Here is a 21,118-nt window from a genome sequence, read left to right as displayed (position 1 = left end):
CCAAAAAAAGTCAAACTGAAAAACCACTGCCTTTTACATAAACAGGCAGCTGGAGGCTGCTAAGGACCAATCTACCTCACAGAGTCACACATGTCTACCTACACCTAGCATATTTGGGATGAAAACAGATCACAGGATACAACCAAGACTCTACACTTCCTTGCCTACCCAAAAAAATGCTTGTGAAACAGAAAAAAATAAGTCTGTGAAGCTCAGTGGTCCCTTAATTCACATCTAAGGGCTATCATAACCTTGACCAGGACAATGTAGCTTTCTCTACAGACAACACGACCTCTTCATTTTGCTTAAAAAAAAACCTAACCTGAATCTACAGAAAAAAAAATTTTCTCTCACTGCAGGAATGAGAAATTGAGAGGCAAAATGAAAAACTCCTTAATATAAGGTCAACTCGATTACTGACACTCATACTTTCCAGGTACCAGGATGCACATTAATCTCTCAAGTGCGAATAACCCTACATTATCAAAGGCCACATGCACTCTCTGCCTGCAGCAGGAGATAATCAGCAATGATCATGACTACAGTACTCATTCCTTTTCTAGAAGCAATCCTCCATAAAATTAATAACCTTATCTAGTTAGGGTTTATAAAAAAATTTCTTAATGCAATTTATACCTAACTGCTCCTCTAGCTGTCGATACAGCATGTCTTTTCACATATCAAAGCCCTGATTCTCACAGAACACATATGAACCCAGAGAGAAACCAGAGAAAAAGGCAATTTTGTGGCAATGTAAAGGCTGTGAAAGTCCACTGATTAGCTTCCAAAAACATCTCGCAGATCTAGATGGAACTTAACACCTCAAAGGAACACAAAATTTGTCCAAGCCCTTGGGAAACCTTTAAAGGCAGGAACTCCCAACACTATCCTCAAATTTAAATACTGTGGACATTTCCCTAGACAAAGCTGAAGAAGGGCCTGTGGCCCCTCTGCATACTCCACTGTGCCCTTCCCATTCTATGTCCAAGACGGTTTTCTTCATTTTGAGGCAGTGAAGTTATCATCATCATGTCATCTGAGAGCTGATTCATACAACGAACTTATGATCCTCCACTAAATATTAGCATTTTTCTGGAATGCTCCCTTTATCCCATGAGTGGAAAGGATTCATGTATTTAAAATGCTTAGGGTTTTGTTTAGGGAAACTCAGAAACCCAGATGGGATGACCAAGTCAGCATATATAAAGCACAGTCCTTTAATGCTTCAGCATATGATTCCATACAGGTATTCCTCAGTCTTCCCTAAAATGAACAGCTTTCTAAAGACTATGTCCTATACCATCTTCTGAGTCTCCCCCAGAATTGTAGCAGTCCCTCTCAGGGCACACTTAGGAGAATGGAATTATCTAGCTGCTCTTCAGCCAGAGTAGCTTATTCTCTAACTATAATCTACTTTAAGGCAACCTGATGCCATAGCTTGTTATTCCCTGTAAATGCTGTCTCAAGGTCTTTTCGTAGAACCTGCATTTAGCCTAAAAGACAGTTAACTAAGAGGGAAAAAAAAGTTTTTTAATCTCCAAATGCTTAGATTCTCCCTTTGCACAAACACAACATACATTATCAATTACAGTTCTTCCCTAGAGACTTTATGACACATAAATATCTTTCTTAACATAAAGAAAAAAGTGTTCAAATGAAAGCTTTAAAGGGTCTTTCTTACTCATTCTTTATTAGTTTTACTGAGGTTTGGTTTACACTCCATAAAACACACAGACATGAGAGATCTTCCAGGGTAATGGAAAAAGTCTAAAACTGATTACAGTAGAGGCTGCACAACTCTATACATGTACTAAAAAACACTAAATTATACACTTAACATCAGTATCAAAGAGTTATCAAGGATTCTGAGTGCATGGCTTCTTAAAGAAACCCAAGAAAGAGGCATGCTTTCTATCTTTTATCTTTGTTGAGATGTAAATTTGGGTCTAGACTAATTATCGCTGTGTAGTCACCAAAGAACTGTTGGAGATTCAAAGTTGAATAAGCCAGATTTCCTTCGTAGACATTTACAATGAAATCAGGAACAAAACCTTAAAGAAAAAGCTATATACACACTGTTGAAAGCAAAAAGTGTCACTTAAATATATACACACAGATAAAGTGTCGTATTCCAACTTCATTCACATTAAGTGAATGCCTTTATTTGTGAATATATGACTCCCAAAATAGTCTGTATACTAGGGTAGGCGTTACATCTGAATCCCCACGACCCGTAATCAGAGGTTAATGCTGTCCCCCTAAGAATGCAAAAGAGGTAAGAAATTCTTCTTTGCAGGAATCAGGATGCAATCTAAACCAAAATTAACGAAGAGAACATGAAGAACTGAGAAGAGAAGGCAAGGAGGGGTCGGGGTAGGCGGAGCAGAACAGGAATGTGAGAGTCTGGGCGGGACACCACGCATGCGGCAGGCTGAGTGAGGGTGTGTAAAAAAGGAAACAGTCGAAATCAGCAAATACACAGAGCTTATCCCAAAGCTTCTCCATTTTCTCTCAAATTACCACCTCAATTTTGTCAACAGTGCTCACAGCATCAGGCAGAACAAGGAATTCCGTAAAACCGTGAGTTTGTATATGACCAATTTTCCCAACTCCACTCTAGCTGTTTTACTTCACATTCAATAAAATCCTTGTAGATGATAAATACCATAGGCTCACATTAGTAGAGCAACCAAATATAAATAAAATGTGATGAATACTTCAGCTTTTCATGTAAAAGAGCCACATAATGGAGAATATAAACAACCAAGCAATATTTCTGTCATGTAAAACAGGACATTGACACTGCTTGTTTATAACAATTTTCATTCAGAAACCTTATAGCAGTCAACTTGGAGATGGATGACTGCATTAAGAACTGTACATGACGCTTATTCAGAACCAAGAAGAGGCCCTCCTGTGATTTGAAAATGTATGTAACTTTGTAAAAGTTTTATTTAGAGACCAACCCCTAAAAAATACCTTCAGTTTGCTTAGATCCTGAGCCACGAAGTGAAAGCCCTAAAACTAGTAAATGTAATCTGATTTATGACAAGTCGTTACCATGTGTGACTTCCTCTGGACACTGTTCACACTGTCACTTTGTCTGGAATACACACCATGCCCAGACTGTAACCATTCTCCACAGCAAGTACAAGTGCCACCTACCATACTTCCCTGATCCTTCATGGAAGCAGTACCCCCTTAATCTTGATCCCACATCACTGTATCTGCATCCTTTTAAGGCTTACTTCGAGCTTGCATTCCAGTTTTTATATATAAATGTACAGTGCTCCCCTTTTATCCACAGTTTCTCCTTCTGCAGTTTCAGTGACCTGCAGGTAACCACAGTCCAGAAGCAGATGATGCTCCTTTGACATGTTCTCAGAAAGCCCATAGTATCTTCACGTTACGTCACAATGCCTATGTCATTCACCTCACTTCATCTCATTACGCAGGCATTTTATCAACTTATACCATCACGAGAAAAAGAAAAGCGAGTACAGAGAGAGAGAGCACATTCACAGAATTTTATCACAATATATTGTTATAATCGTTCTACTTTATTACTCTTATTAATCTCTTAATGTGCCTAATTTATAAAGTAAACTTTATCACAGGAATATATGTGTGGGAAAAGGCATAGTACATTTCGGGTTCAATACTATCCACAGTTTTAGGCATCCCCTGGGGGTCTTGGAACATATCCGCCATGGATAAGGGGAAACTACCATATACATATACACACATACAATATACACCCAACTTAAATACAGAAAAAGGTGTATTAGGATTTAGAAATATGTATTAGATATATATACATGCATATATGCATATAATGTATGCATATTATTTCCCATTCAAGAATAAGGGACCTTTAGGTCAGGACTGTTCTCTGTCTTCTCATCTTCCCCAACACCAAACACAGTGTGTCACACAGCAAGCCATAATAAATAAGAAAGATTTTTGTTTATTATTATATAAATAATATAAAGTAGTAAATAAAGCAGGCCAGCTAAAGATCGATTTTCTACCTCATCAATCTTCCTAATACAATTCCTTTAACAAAACATATATACTTTAAGGAAAAATAGGTTAATTTTTTTTAATGTACATATGTGGTGAGAAAGTAAGGCACGAGTACCTATGTTTTAAAACAACAAAATCAAGTTGAATAAATCAAAGAGACACCTTAAAAGAGCCAAGAACATAACATCATTTAAACATAAAACATGGTATCAAAGAAGATAAAAGCAAAGAAATAGGTCACCCTCCACAGAAATCACACCAGAAATCAGAGTGTCATGGATGCAAAACATACACAGTGTAGACTTGGCAAAATTCACAACAAAGAAAGGAGCATGTTGAAGCAAAACACCCTCTACTCCCTTTCTACTTGCAAAATTCAAATTCAAGACTTACATAAAGCAATGCGGGGCGAATACAGTATCTGAAACGTAGACAAATAATGAAAGGTCACACTTCATACATATAAGAAGCTGCCCCCAAAAAACGCAATTTTCTTATTCTTGTAATGTGTTTATTTTAAAATAAAAAATATATTGATTTAATTTGCAGCATGTACAATTACATTTAATTTTATAAAATGTAAAGACCTCCAACGTTACATGCAATGAATAACTCCATCAAAATAACACAAAGGCCCACTGCACTTCAGATTATTTATAGTATAGAGCATATTATTTTACAAATTTAAGATTTTGTTAATTGACTAGACTTGAAACTGATTTTCAAATTTAAGGATATATTAACTGATTCTTCAAGGCAGGAGTCAAACAAATCAAAACAAAGAAATTAACAGTATTATATTTATTCACTACTATCAGTTCCTGAATACCTACTATGTATTTTACCCTCAAACTAACTAGTGACTCATTGAATACTCATTTCAATTCCCTTTTCTCCCTTCTGAAGAGAGATTCTTTTTTGTTGTTTTTTTGTTTGGGTATCAATATAAAATTACATGAGAAACACTGCGGTTACTAGATTCCCCCCATTATCAAGTCCCCACCACATACCCATTACAGTCACTGTCCATCAGCGTAGTAAGATGCTATAGAATCACTACTTGTCTTCTCTGTGCTATACTGCCTTCCCCGTGCCCCCCTCACTACATTATGTGTACTGATCATAATGCCCCTTATTCCCTTTCTCCCTCCCTTCCCACTGACCCTCCCCAGTCCCTTTCCCTTTGGTAACCGTTATTCCATTCTTGGGTTCTGTGAGTCTGCTGCTGTTTTGTTCCTTCAGTTTTTACTTTGTTCTTATACTTGACAGATGGGTGAAATCGTCTGGTACTTGTCTTTCTCTGCCTGGCTTATATCACTGAGCATAATGCCCTCTAGCTCCATCCATGTTGTTGCAAATGGTAGGATTTCTTTTCTTCTTATGGCTGAATAATATTCTATTGTGTATATGCACCATATCTTCTTTATCCATTCATCTACTAATGGATAGTTAGGTTGCTTCCATTTCTTGGCTATTGTAAATAGCTCTGCGATAAACATAGGGGTGCATATGTCTTTTTGAAACTGGGATCCTGCATTCTTAGGGTAAATTCCTAGGAGTGGAATTCCTGGGTCAAATGGTATTTCTATTTTGAGTTTTTTGAGGAACGTCCATATTGCTTTCCACAATGGCTGAACTAGTTTACATTCCCACTAGCAGTGTAGGAGGGTTCCCCTTTCTCCACATCCTCGCCAGCATTTGTTGTTCCTAGTCTTTTCTATGTTGGCCATCCTAACTGGTGTGAGGTGGTATCTCACTGTGGTTTTAATTTGCATTTCCCTCATAATTACTGATGTGGAGCATCTTTTCATGTGCCTGTTGGCCATCTGAATTTCTTCTTTTGAGAAGTGTCTGTTCAGATCCCCCACCCATTTTTAATAGGGTTATTTGCTTTTTGGGTGTTGAGGTGTGTGAGTTCTTTATATATTTTGGATGTTAACCTCCTGTCAGATATGTCATTTACAAATATACTCTCCCATACTGTAGGATGCCTTTTTCTTCTGCTGATGGTGTCCTTTGCTGTACAGAAGCTTTTTGCATGATGTAGTCCATTTGTTCATATTTGATTTTGTTTCCTTTGCCCAAGGAGATGCATTCAGGAAAAAGTTGCTCATGTTTATATTCAAGAGATTTTTGCCTGTGTTTTTTCTTCTAAGAGTTTTATGGTTTCATGACTTACATTCAGGTCTTTGATTCATTTTGAGTTTACTTTTGTGTAGGGGTTAGACAATAACCCATTTTCATTCTCTTGCATGTAGCTGTGTCCAGTTTTGCTAACACCAGTTATTGAAGAGGCTGTCATTTCCCCATTGTATATCCATGGCTCCTCTATTATACATTAATTGACCATATATGGTTGGGTTTATATCAGGGCTCTGTATTCTGTTCCACTGGTCTATGGGTCTGTTCTTGTGCCAGTATCAAATTGTCTTGATTACTGTGGCTTTGTAGTAGTAGAGCTTGAAGTCAGGGAGCATAATCCCCCCTACTTTATTCTTACTTCTCAGGATTGCTTTGGCTATTCAAGATCTTTTGTGGTTCCATATGAATTTTAGAACTATTTGTTCTAGTTTGTTGAAGAATGCTGTTGGTATTTTGATAGGGATTGCATTGAATCTGTAGATTGCTTTAGGCAGGATGGCCATTTTGACAATATTAATTCTTCCTATCCATGAGCATGGGATGTGTTTCCATTTTTTGGTATCCTCTTTAATTTCTCTCATGAGTATCTTGTAGTTTTCAGAATATAGGTGTTTCACCTCCTTCTTTAGATTTATTTCTAGGTATTTTATTTTTTTTGATGCAATTGTGAATGGAATTGTTTTCCTGATTTCTCTTTCTGCTAGGTCATCATTAGTTTATAGGAATGCAACATATTTCTGTGTATTGATTTTGTATCATGCAACTTTGCTGAATTCAGATATTAGATCTAGTAAGAGAGATTCTTAAGTGCAAAGAACTTCTAAAAGTTAAAAATTTAACAAATGAAAGAAAAACACAAAACTTGTTTAAAACAGAGATGAGGCACAGAACATTTTCTAGTAAAGTAGAAAATACATCAGAAGTAATTAGGCAGAACAGATATTTTTCTTTAAAATAGAATCATATATATCATTAATTCACTTAAAAAAAGATCTCAAAATGCTTCAAAAAACTTAGCTCATTTTTTTATTCCTCAGAAAAAAAAATAGTCTTTTACTTCTCTTTTTCAACTAAAACCAAGGTGGGGCAAAAAAGAGAATGAGAAAATTAAAAATGAGCTCAGGAGACTCAACATCTAGATAACAGACTTTCCAGAGAGAAAAAAGAAAAGAGGGGGGAAAGAAAAGAGTCAAAGAAATAATTCAATGAATTTTCCTAAAAGTGAACAACTAAATTGAAGGGCCAATATTGTAGATATTTAAAAAAAACAAAAAAGACTACTCCAAGACAATAATACAATCAAATTTCAGAATACTGGGGGGAAAAAAATATAATCTTCCCCTACAGAGAAAAAGGAGACAAAAAAGTATAGAGAGAAACAAAGACTAGTTTTTATACTACGGTAACATTAGAATTCTTAAAAGCAACACTGTTAAGTTAGAAGGCAATGGAGCATTATCTTCAAAATTCTAAATGAAAATTACTTCCAGTCTATAATTCTATCTAGGCAAATTATCAATTAAGCATGAAGATAGAATAAAGCCATTTTCAGACATGCAAGACCTAAAAGAAATATACTTCCGATAAACTCTTCCTCAGGAAGTTACAGAAATTTACCAAAACAATGAAATAAACCAGGGAAAAAAACTCTAAACCCTGTTGGGATCCAAACAGGTAACACAACAAAAGAGGAATATGAAGGTGATCCTCTGATGATGGCGAAGTCACAGCCCAAGAAAACGGCGCTGTGCAGCTCCAAATCCAAATTGGAGCAGTTCAGAAAGTTCTAAAGCTTGAAGATGAAACCTACAGAGTATCTAATGCATATGATGTACTAAAAGGAGACTTACAGTAACGTGGGTGAGTTTAGGGTTAAATTTGTAATAAAAACTAAAATTTACATGTATAAAAAATAAAATTTAAAAAACTTGGCAAAAAAAAATTAACTACAAGAATAAATATATACAGGTAAAAAGTTACCAGGTAGGTCTTACTATAGCCTAAAAAGCCCCTACATGTTTTAGCACTTACCATTATCTCTTTGATAGCAGCATCTTACTCTACTTCTCAATCTGCCTCAGTCAAACTCAACTCCTTTCTGTTTCTAGAAAATCCCCAGAAAACTGCTACCTCATTTTGCTTTGGATATTCCCTCTGCATAGAACACTCTTCTCCCAGATGTCCAAATAATACCCTCATCTCTTGAAAGTCTTTGTGCAAATGTCACTTTCTCAATAGGGTAACCTGGCTACCTACTCTACTTATAATTATAACCTGTACCCTACTCTCCACCCTGCCTCTCTGTCCTCCATCCCCCACTTTTCCCCCCAGAGCACTTATCAATTCCCCAAATACTTTATGTTCATTGTTGTCTGTTACCCCCTCTAGAAGTAAGTTCCATCACGTGTATTGCAAGCACCCAGAGCAGTACATGGCACAAAGAAATAAATGTTTATTGAATGAACAAATAATGAATAAATAAGAATGGAAAGCAATTATGCAATATTACAAAAGATTCTTGTCTGACTTGTGAATAGTATCTGCATAATAATAACAATACTCATCCTATAAAATCATGATCTAAATGTAATGGCAGAACAACAGAAGGCGAAGTGTGTCTGTGCGATGCACTGTGTAAGAAAAGCAGATACCATCCATAAAGGTATATCAACAGTTAATGTGTAAAACAGGAAATCAAGAAACAACACAAGCACTTTACTTGTATGAATGAGAACAAAGGAATCAACTAAAATAGCCAAAAGTGGTTATCTATGGAAGGAAATTGGGTGGGAGAGTCCAGTTTTTTAAGCCATTTAATACCTGAAACTATGTCCACATAAATCATAAAAAAAAAGTCACATGTTGAAATAAGAAGATACACACATCATGCATGTAATTGTCCCAGAATTAATGCCATCATATAAAGAATGACAAGACCAAGCACCCAATAAAAAGATATGACATAAAAAAGAATTTCCTAGAAATACACATTAAATCCACAGTAAGATATTTTTTATAGCAACCAGATCAGCAACTAGCTAGTTTGACCTCATTAAGAATGCTAACAAAAACGTGAAATGAGAAACTTCCATACAGTGTTGATGAGACTGTAAATTGGTAGAACCACTTTGGAAAACATTTGCATTATTTAGTAAAGTTGAAGATGTACTTACCTGACAATTGAGCAACTCCACTCCTACTTATAGATCCTACAGAAACTCTTGTACAGACGTGTCAGAATACACAATAATTTTTGCCAAAGTACTATTTTTAATAACCAAAAACCAAACCAAACAAAACTGGGAAACCAAATTTTCATTTACAGGAGAATGAATAAATTTGCTGCAAGAGATTCATAAAATGAAATCTAACAGTAGCTGAAAATGAACAAACTAGGGAAACATGCACCAAACAATAAGTCTCAAAGCAACACTTGTCTTCTGTGTGAGTCCATTTATATATGGCCAAACAGCAGAACTAAATATGAGTAAGTGGTAAAACTATGAAGAAAACAACAAGAGAGTGATAAACACAAAACTGAATACAGATGTTATCTCCTGGGGAAAAGGGGATGGAGTCATGGAGGAGCATGAAGGGGATGTCAGTGTGTGTACGTGTATGTGTGGGTGTGTGTTCTTCTGTAGTGTAAATATTTCATAATAATAAAATAATGAACAAACAAGGACAGACCTACGACTGAACAGAATACAAAACCTGCATAGATTCTCAGTTAAAAAGCCTTAAGTACACTGAGGTCAGAAAGGTTAAGGACCTGGAAACAGACACATAGTAAGTCTCAAAACTGAGAACTCAAGCTGGGCTTGTCTGACACACAGTATGTATTTTTCTCATTTAAAGACTAAAAAGTTAGCTTAGCTAATTTATAAAACATACATTAAATTCACTCTCATATAACAAAATTAAAGGGGAGGAACCACTGGAATTAGAAAATGCCGAAAACATTCCATGTGGATGGCAAATATAAAGAGAAGTAGCATTTTTGAAGAATGGGAGATAGAGACAGGGGCAGGAAACAAGTGGGCAACAATGTCTGCAGCCCCAGCCTGCAGAGATGCAAAGGAGAGGGAAGTAATGTCCATGGAGGCCCTTCCATGCAAGGGCACTTTATGTGCAGTATTTACGAGTTCTCTCACCCCTAACGCCGACAGTTAGGTACTACACTCATTTTACATGCGCAAAAAAACAAGATGCAGAGAGTTAAGGGAGAAGAAGAAATCCCTCAGTGAATATTGCCATTGCCCCAGCTGGCTCAAAGCTCTGTCAGCAGGACAAACGAGCAGGAAGGGGACTACAACAATCCTACAGACATCCAAGGTGAACTACGCACTAGAAAGGAAACCAAGGAGCCAAAAGGAGAATCAGTTTCTTCTCTGTGAAACTGTGCCAAAATTTCTACACCTAACTAGCACTCCACCAAATATGAGAACAGTGGCTTACCTGTGACCAGGATGGTAAATAGCCGTGTTGATTCCATGTGGATAATGACCACTGAAGCTAAAACAGTGACTCTCTTGATAGCTCTGATTTGTTCCCACACTAAATTTAAGAAGTTAAATAAAAAAGATACCATTAAACCACAGTGAAATACCACTACATACCCACTAAAATGTCTGTAATTTAAAAAGACACCATCAAACACTGCTCAGGATGTAAAACACCCAGAACTCTGATATGTTATTAGTGGGAATATGAAGAGACATAAAACCTTTGGAAAAAGGTCAGGCAGTTTCTTATAAAAATGAACTGTATCTATCCTATGATTCAGCAAGTCCACTCAAAAATACTAACCTAAGAGAAATGAAAATGTATATCCATAAAGACTTGTATATAAACAGTCATAGCAGCTTTATTCACAATAGCCCAAAACTAGAAACTCAGAAGTCCATCAGTATACAAATAGATAAACAAATCATGAATGTTATAGACTATTTCCCACTTTCAAAACTCTAATTAAAACACTAACACGATGTGATGGTGTTGGAAGAGGGGTCTTTTATTCAGTAATAAAGATGGAGCCCTCATATACAGGATATTAGTGCCCTTAAGGAAGAGGCCAGAGAGCTAGCTCTCTCTTCCCACCATGTGAGGATAACAGTTGGCAGGCTGCAAGCCAGGAGAAGGCTCTCACCAAAACCCAACCTGGCATGCTGGCATGCTGAACTCAGACTTCTAGCCTCCAGAACTGTGAGAAATAAATTTCTATTGTTGACAAGCCACCCAGTTTATGGTATTCTGTTATAGCAACCCAACCTAAGACACATGAAATATTCACACAATGAAAAACTAATCAGCAATAAAATAAATAACTACTGATACATGTAAAAATTCAGATGAATCTAAAAATGTGCCAAATGAAGATCAGTCAAAAGAATACATACTATGAGTCCATTAAAGTGAATTATTGGAACAGGCAAAACTAATCTATGATGGCAAAATTATAAACAGTAGTTGCTCAAGGGCTGAGTATGACGGAAGTTTACTGGGAAGGGGCATGGGGGAACTTTCTAGTATCATGGTAATGTGCTGTATCTTGACAGGGGTTTGAATTGCACAAGCTTATGCATTTGCCATAACTCACCAGCTGGTATACTTGAGATCTGGACAATTTCGTTGTATACAAACTTTACCTCAAAAGAAAAACTATAAGCAAATACTGAATCTTAACTAATGAGCTTTAATAATGCACATGTTAAAGTATTTAAGTATTGACTACTGAAATTCATTAAAAAATAAGACTGATGGTGAGAGGGATGGAGAGAAATATGATACAGCAAGTATAATAAAATGCTAATTATAGAACTTAAGTAGAGGTATATGAGTTATCAGTATATAATTCTTTCTCTTATATTTGCAATTTTTAATAAAATGCTGAAAGAAAAATAACACCAAAATCTTACCCTAAAACAGAGGAAAATATTATTTCAAATAGGACTTTCCAAGTAAAGTGTATTTTTACCTTACAAGGTAACTTCTAAGTTCTCCCCGGTAATTGACGACTAGGAGTTCTGCAGACCACTGGGCACTTGCTTTATATTCTAAAAATATCAGCCCAGCAATGGCACAGCTCAAGTCACCTGCTAAGCTAGATGCCTGCAGAAGAAAGGGAAATTAAGTTACTAAAAAGGTACTAGATCAAAGTGCACACATGTAGTAGACCAAAGTTCATACACACATATGTAACTGGAGGGTGGCTTAGTCACTGGCCCTTCCAGGTGCACTTTAAGATAGCTGCAGAATTGATCTATACAAGGAAGATCCATGCAACTCAGACTACCTACAACCAGACACCCAAGTCTAAACCAGCCAGGACCACCCCAGACTGGAACCACAGCAGCCTCTTCAGGTGAGATATTCACCTAGAAAAATGAGTTTATGTTCAGGCTGTACTTCCATGGGGGGGGGGGGGGGGGAGTAATGCCACCATTCAGCCTCCAAGAATTCTAAAATATGGAATTCAAATACAAGCTTTTAAATGTTAATTTCTACAACTAGCAGTAACCAATATTACAAAAAGTCTCCAATTATTTTCCATTTGCATAATAGCAACTTGAAGGAAGGACACTTAAAACGCTCACTCAATGCCAACTTTTTCCAACAACCAAGTATCAGGCTATATTGCCAAAGATGTGAAAGCAAGTCTCCTGGGAAAGCGCCCTTAACATAGTTATCACCCTCAACGCCTCCTCACTGTCTAGAACCAAACAATGCAATAAAATATTGTAGCCACATGCAGTTACTGACCACTTGATAAGTGGCTAGTCTGAAATGAGGTGTGTAAAAAGACATACTCCATTCTAAAGACTTAGTACCAAAGAACTAAAGTAAAAATATCTCATTAATTTTTACATTAATTACATGTTGAAATAACATTAAGGATATACTGGATGAAGTAAAATAAATTTCACCTGTTTCTTTTAACTCTTCTCAGTGCAGCTACTAGAAACTTTAAAATTAAATATGTGACCACATAAAGAGTTCTCTTTACATTCCCATCAGACAGTGCTTGTCTAGAAAAACGTAAACTTTGGTTGGAACTTGTTAGATTGGATCCCAGGGACTTTTGTATTATAAGCCCAACATACTTTAAATGTTTCCATTCATTATTTCTGAACAAAAGTCATTCTGTACTTGGTTTTCATCTCATCTCATTCAACTTCCCATTAGAATCTGCTGAAAAAGGTGTAAATAATATTAATACCCAGGGCCAGCTCAGATCACTAAATCGGAATTTAAATGGGTGAAGCCTGGGCAATCTAGTAATATTTTTCTTATCTTTACTAAGCTTCAAAGGTTTCTCCGATGCAGCCAGAGTTAGAACCACTGTTCTACTTGCCCCCTATCTTGTTCATTCAAGGAAGGATAAAAAGTAAAAAGCACTTGATTCCTAAAGGAGACAGACACTTATTAGTTGGATTGCCATGGGAAAAGTCTAACTACCTCACGACTTCTGTTTTCTCAACTGTAAACTGAGGATAATGGTTGCCCGACCTACTCAAAGGATTGCTGTGAATAAGAAGATGAATCAGTCATTAATAAAGGATGAAGACAAGTCATTACTACCTGTGGTCTTCTATTCTCCACTCTCCCTTTCAATATCTATTCCCTTTAGGGTAACAAATTCTAACTCCTCTTGAAGCTGTTTGTGTTGCAGCAGTCCACTCACTTCTGTCCCTTACTGAAAGTTTACAACTTTCTGTGCCTATATTTAGTATTTACTTACTACCATATTTTAACAATGGTGGATTCCATCTAGATACTGCATTACAGAATACAATAAATATTTCATGTATCATTATCTAACTAGGTTCTGAGCATCTTAAGTTCACAACTTATTCAGATTTATATTTATATTTCCCCTTTCTTCACAGCCGTTCCCTCAAGTACCCATATATGAAAGGCATTCAAAGAAAACTGTCATCAGTTTAAGGTATGTACCTACCATGGTGATGACAAAGAGCTCACTTCCCATGAGATCAAACACCCTCACGGTTCCCGTGCTTTCCGCATAGGCCAGCAGGGTACAATCATAACTCCACGCCACACGTCTCCACTGGGGCTTCGGGTCTTTTGGAACTAGAATAAAAAGTGAAGAAGTTCTTTAAAACATGTATTATAAAGATAGTTAACACTTACCTTTACTGCAACTAAACTTGGTTGTCAACTATATTACATCATCTCTAAGGATCTCCAATGCTTCAGTTCAACAGAAAAGAATAATTCTCAAAAACCCACTTCAAGTAAGAGTAGGAAACCCAAACAAGCTCTGAGCCACTTACTTGAAAAGCAAAGCCTACTGGCCAGTGGTCCGCTGAAGGCTGAGCATGCCCTAGTCTTCAAAAGGCTCAGCAATAAAGTACCTCAAAATACTTATATTAAGAGAGATCAAAAGCAAAGAGAATGGGCAGAAAATAATTCCAATTCAATGAGTCAGCTCCTCTAGAAGCAAAAAAATGAAAACTTTAACTGAGATCTTTTAAATATATCAAAAAAGATGCCAAGGACATATGTATAAAATATAAAGCAGGTGAATCAAGAACTGTTCTTAGTCAACCACACAATTAAAAGGTTTTGATAATCAATGCCTTAATAATCCAACACCTGTACTTCTGGATTTTTCAGCACAACAAGAGAAAGGAAGGCTCTCCAGGGCAAAAGGAAGAGGGGCTGTGAAACTCTAACCTGTGTTAGGTTTTGTTCGCCTCAGTTTCCCCTTATTAGGATCCCAGAACTGAAGAGACAGACAGGAACCAGTGCCTTCCCTTTATCAACAAGAATTCCAAATGATCAGGGGACTCGCTTGACCATGAGCCAAGAGCAGAACGAAGCCCAGAACCTACGCATCCGCTTTCCCACATAGTGCACATTTCACCACGACACACTGCCTCTGTCACAGCTTGGCCTCGGCCTCAGGACTGCTTCGGAAATGATTCCGAGACGACCTCCTTCTCTATTCCTCTACTAATATTCCAGTTCAGGCTTCATCAGCTTTTTTTTTTTTTTTTGAGAGGGCATCTCTCATATTTATTGATCAAATGGTTGTTAACAACAATAAAATTCTGTATAGGGGACTCAATGCACAATCATTAATCCACCCCAAGCCTAATTCTCGTCAGTCTCCAATCTTCTGAAGCATAATGAACAAGTTCTTACATGGAGAACAAATTCTTACATAGTGAATAAGTTCTTACATGGTGAACAGTACAAGGGCAGTCATCACAGAAACTTTCAGTTTTGATCACACATTATGAACTATAAACAATCAGGTCAAATATGAATATTCATTTGATTTTTATACTTGATTTATATGTGAATCCCACATTTCTCCCTTATTATTATTATTTTTTTTTTTTTAATAAAATGCTGAAGTGGTAGGTAGATGCAAGATAAAGGTAGAAAACATACTTTAGTGCTGTAAGAGAGCAAATGTAGATGATCAGGTGTGTGCCTGTAGACTATGTGTTAATCCAAGCTAGACAAGGGCAATAAAACAACCATGGATGCAGAAGATTTCTCTCAAAACAGAGGGGGTAAGGTTCTAAGCCTCACCTCTGTTGATCCTCAATTTCTCACCTGATGGCCCCCCTGCAACTGTGCCTGTCTTAGGTTGTTCCTTCCTTGAGGAATCTTACCCGTCTCTGGCTAACCAGTCATCTTCCGGGGCCATACAGGGAAATGTAAAGTTGGTAAGTGAGAGAGAGGCAATATTGTTTGAAAAGGTTAGCTTTTTTACTTCTTTGCAGATTTATGCCCTGTGGCTTTTATGCCCAGTATTTGTCTTGAGGTATCTTTACCGCTTGGAAGAATTATGATACTCGGTAAATTCGATACGAGGCTCAAATTCTATTTAAGGGTTGTAATTAGGAAGGAAGAAGAAAAGCTATAGGAGTAGCAGACAAAGATAACATGGGAAGATTGATTATTTCTTTGACATATCTTCTTGTAGAGTAACTTAAGCATATATAGGTTTTAAACTACTAATTAAATTGCATACACACATTAACATAATAGGAATACACTTACATAACCAAAGCATACCTATAATTACCAGCCATCTCCAGTGAAACCAAGAAAACCAGTTAGGCACCTTAGGCATTTGTGAAAACTTATCTATGATATGGTGGATATTGTCCAACTGAACTTGAACAGTCTGAGAGAAATCAGACAAATTAAAACAACCCATTCCTGGGGACTGTTCCATCAGCTCTTTCTTAAGACAACCTCCAAACTGGTCTTCCCACCCTTTCAGTCTCTTCCCCTCTATGAGTTCAGCAACTCCAAAACTTCCTGAATCCTAAAGATGAACCAAACATGTACTTCTGCTGCTTTAAAATCCGTGATACTTCCCAACGGAAGTACTTGCATTGGAAGTAGAGAACTCTCTACATACAATGAAAGGCCCTTCCAAATGGTCCTGTCACAGCTTTCCAGTTTCACCTCCGGCCATTTCCTCCATCATACATCTAACAACCCACCAAAAATGAAACCATGTGGCAAATAAGCAAGCCACGCACACTCAAGTCTCTGTGTCTTTCATACACATTGCTGCCTCTACTAGAATGTTTGTTTCCAGTATTACCCAAAGGGTTCTTGTAACAACCTGTGGTAACAAACTGTTACCTCCTCCTTCCATGACACTCTTCAAAACTGCTCTCCTCTCTGTGCCCCTAAACATGCTGTATAAAAGTCTTCCATAGCACTTATCACATCCCATTATGTTGTTCACATAACTATTTTCCCACAAGTCTCTGAGTTCCTTTAAATCAGAGACAATGTCTTATTCAACAACACCATCCAAGGACCTGGAATAGAAAGTGATTAATGTCTCACTAATAAGTGAAGCCTAAGCCTCTCAGAAAAATCCATATTAATGGCAAGGTAACAGAAAGGGTTTGCCATCCCTCAAAGACTACCAAACAATTAAACTTGAAACATATAACTGAAGGCTTCTCTCCACTAAACAAAAGTACTATAGAATTCGGACTTCCCTTTTATCTCTGTAATATATGTAATAGACTCTTCTCATATACAGAACATGTATCAGATGTCAATGAGTTTCTTCATTTTGACTATTTATCAACAAGTAAATAGCATGCAAAAAAATCCAAGACAGGCCCTTGAACATAAGAGGGTCTAGTGGACTTTCATAAAGCCTAATGAGACACTGCATAAACTCTAGAAATCTTTTAAAAATGAGAATAAAATGAAGAAAGTTCTGTCAGAAAGCTTAAAAAAAAAAACCAAACTTCGAAGCAAACAGGTACAGAATAATACAAGAATACAAGACCCGCATATATGAAGATGGTACATAAACACCAGCCAGCATTTAATGCTCTGAAAAACATTCATGTGCTAGGGAAACACACTAATATTTTTCTATTATTTATGTTTTACCTATGGAAACAGGTTTTCCCTCTTATTTGATAAGAAAAATGGATTTATATACTACTGCATTCTGTATCTGTCTGACTTAAGTTCCACCGAAGGGGATTTGTTTTTACTATTACTTCTAGTTATAACCAGTAGTTCCAGAAAACTCATCATGTGTTTTGACCCAGATAAAGATAGGTTTTCATTAAATTACAAGATTAGTTTTACATTGTTATGTGAAATCTTAAGACCTAATCACCAGATTTTTCCAGCTGCCAGTGTGGTTTTAGAGAAGAATGAACAGTACAGATTTTTACAAAGCAAATGTCAGTACAGCTGTCTGAAAAGTATTCATAAAGGCTGATGGTAAAGTTAACCAGCAGTTTGACAACCGCCGCGTTCAGAGTCAAACTGTTCACACCCGCTCACACCTCACACCCGCCGGAGCCCCTGCACCTGCCCGGCTGCCGAGCTCATTCCCGCTGCAGAGCTTCCTCGGTGCCGTTTCCTCTGCCTGGAACACTGCTCCTGTTCCCTCCCTGCCTCCTTGTCGTATTTCAGGTCTCCTTGGGACGCATTCTCTGACTACCCTGAATAGCCTCGAGACCCCACTATTCTCCACCGTTCCAGTGATTCCATTTCCTTCACAAGTCTTATCCCAAATAATTACTATCCATTTGTCTCTTATCCCAAGTGATATTACATATTCGTCTACTTTTCGTCTGATTATTTAACTATAAATTCCAAAATGTCAGGCCCTGTGTCCATTTTGTTCATAAGTTTATCAGTGCTTCGTACTCTGGTGGTACGTACATTCATAGGCACCCAAGTGCTAACAGAGTACACTTTAATCTAATGCTCATTTACCCAAGTAAGAACTGCAATGAGAAGAGACTTAAAAGTAAGGCACTGGGTTCTAGTCTCAGTGCTGCCATAAGATGACTGACTGGGTGTGACCCTGGAGAGGTCACGAAGGTGAAGTTGCCTCATTCGCAAAATGAAGAGTTGAATGTTGAATAAACGATCTCTCGCATACATTCCTTGACTTCTAATCAATAACTAGTGAGCAAGAACTAGTGGGGCTACAAAGACATACAAAGAAGCTAAATATTTAAATGCCTGAAATAAGAGTGTCTGCAGAAAACTTCAGGAAAATTTTACGATCCCAAATAAGAGTCTACCCATGTTAAGAAACCCTGCAAGTTCCTTAAAAGAAAAATGACAAATGCAGTTCCCAAAAGAAAAAGAAGCTCCATGAGAAAAAACGACACATAACAAATAGAAAAGACAAATCCATTGGGTAAAAATATTTGCAACATGTGTGACAAAGGGTTAATATTCATACTGTGTAGAAATACAACAAACCATAGAAAAAGTCAAGTAATCTGAGAATAATATAGCCAAAAGGATACAATTTAACAATTAACACAAGTACAGCCACTTAACATGTGCCCTACCTGATAACCAAAGTATGCACATTGAAAATGAAATGCTTTTCCCCCTTCATCTGTGAACCTGATGAATATTTAAAAAATAAGTAACATGTGGTGCTAACAATGCAGAAAATAATAAATGGCTTCAATCATACCTTTTTTGTGGTTGTGTAAATAGGTATAATTTTCTGGAAGGAATATGGCAGCAGCTATCACATTTTGAATGCTACACCCACAGACAAACAGATGTCCTTTCCAGCACTGCTAGAGCGAGTAGGAGACAAGGATGGGTTAAGACAAGGAGGATGAAAACACGCCACCATAAACAACCTGAATTTCTATCAAAAAAGGAATAGATAAATAAAATGTGGTTCACATGCTTACAACAGAACACTATGGCTACACTTAAAAGACTGAAATATGTCTACACACAAAGCCTGGGCAAGATATCCTCAGGACAGTTAGTGGCAGAGCAAGCTGGAGAACTGTATAGGATGGCCTCACTTTGTTTAAGAAAAAAAAGATCAATGAATGTACACAGAGTTCATCTAAGTTTATAAGGTTTTATATTGAATCATTAACATAAGTTCTTATAAAGAATGCAAATTAAGATGATTTTTTTACATTGTCTAATTCTATATTCCCTGAATTTTAAAAAGTGTGTGCTTCTTTTATAATTAAAGAAAAAAAACTGTAACTAGTTTCAAACTAGGTCTCTCACCATACAAGAAAAGTAGGTTAAAGAACGGTTTTCAGACATTATACTGCAGGCAGCCCGGTCTGTGGTCACCGGGAGAGGGGCTCAGTGAGGTGAGCCCCAGGACTGCCCTTGCTGTCTGCCAGTCAGTACTTTCTGGACCCCGGCGCAGAAAGATGGACCACAAACGGGACATGAAGTGTCACTGAACCGAGGAGATAAAAGAGTGCAGCTACCAAGCTGACTAGGACTCGCCACAGAGCATTCCGGAGGGAAGCAAGTGAGGCAGAAAAGGGGCTTTTAAAGTCCAAACACAAAGCTACACACACAAATACACACACACACAATATTCGACAAGGCCAAGGAGAAGCATCGCCAGGAAAAACCAGCAGAGCCTGCAGAGGATTTGGAGATGTTTGAATTTCCCCGGCCACAGTGGGGAGACTTCCGTGGACACTCTGAACACTCGGAAGAGACTCCAGAAAGGCCTCTCCTTAAAGCAGGCCTGATCCAAACAGAGGTAAAAGCTATTCAAAAACATACCTCAGAGCACTTAAAATAAGCCCTAAAAAAATTAAGCTGACCCACAAATTAATTACTTCCCAGAATAAAACTGAATACTCTATTAGAGAAGACAACAAGTATCAGACACTCAATGAGGCACCCATGCAAGATGCTGAACATATGATCTAAAGTTACATACATGAAGCAGGAAAATATAACCCATAAGCATGAAAAAACTGTGCCAAAAGAAATATTCCCCCCAAAAAAATACAGATTGAGGAATAAGTAAACAAGGACTTCAAGGCAGCTATTATTTGAGGGATTCAAAGGAAAACATATTTGGGGATTCCAAGAAAAACATAAACATAGAGAATAAATAAATAGGGAATCAACAGAATCTGATGGAAACTATAAAATATCAAACAATTTTAGAAATAAAAAATATCTGAAAAGAAAAATTCATTGCATGGACTTAAAAGCAAATTAAATGCTGAAGGGTAGAAAAAAATCTAAGCTTCTGCCTTAAAGACTTATTAGCAAAACAAAGTATCCAAAGAATGGAGAAAAATTGAGAAATAGGACATCAGTGACCAGTAGAACAACCACCATTAATCTATCACACGTATACTTAGAGTGCCAGAAGGGAGAAAAAGGAGACTCCATTACAAAAATTTTAATTTAAAATAATGTCCGTCAATTTTGCAAATTTGATGAAGTCCAAATCTACTGATCTAAGGAGGCTCAATGAAACTAAAGCAAGATAAACTGGAAAAAAAAAGGCACATGATGAAATTTCTGAAAATCAATGACAAAGAGAAAAATCTTAAAAGCAGCCAGAAAAATAAGGACACATTACATACAGGGAAACAACAACAGCAATGACTGATTTCTCATCAAAAACAAAACAGTGTAATGACATCTTTAAAGA

The 21,118-nt window shown here is 37.1% G+C and overlaps 1 protein-coding gene across 2 annotated transcripts in view; it reads right to left on the bottom strand.

Moving 5' to 3' along the window:
- Positions 1-21,118, bottom strand: part of NBAS (NBAS subunit of NRZ tethering complex) — a 331,046-nt gene that overhangs the window by 293,171 nt on the left and 16,757 nt on the right. For both annotated transcript variants that reach the window (XM_073216361.1, XM_037026472.2), the window contains exons 7-9: positions 14,129-14,262; positions 12,146-12,279; positions 10,627-10,725 (exon numbers count right to left, since the gene is read on the bottom strand). In XM_073216361.1, the coding sequence (XP_073072462.1) occupies positions 10,627-10,725; positions 12,146-12,279; positions 14,129-14,262 (367 nt within the window). The remainder of the gene's footprint in view (positions 1-10,626; positions 10,726-12,145; positions 12,280-14,128; positions 14,263-21,118) is intronic.

Source organism: Manis javanica, chromosome 1 (genome assembly GCF_040802235.1).
Source record: "Manis javanica isolate MJ-LG chromosome 1, MJ_LKY, whole genome shotgun sequence".
Taxonomy (NCBI): Eukaryota; Metazoa; Chordata; class Mammalia; order Pholidota; family Manidae; genus Manis; species Manis javanica.
The sequence above is the reverse complement of the archived record's forward strand: the minus strand, read 5'-3'. Positions and strand labels throughout refer to the sequence as shown.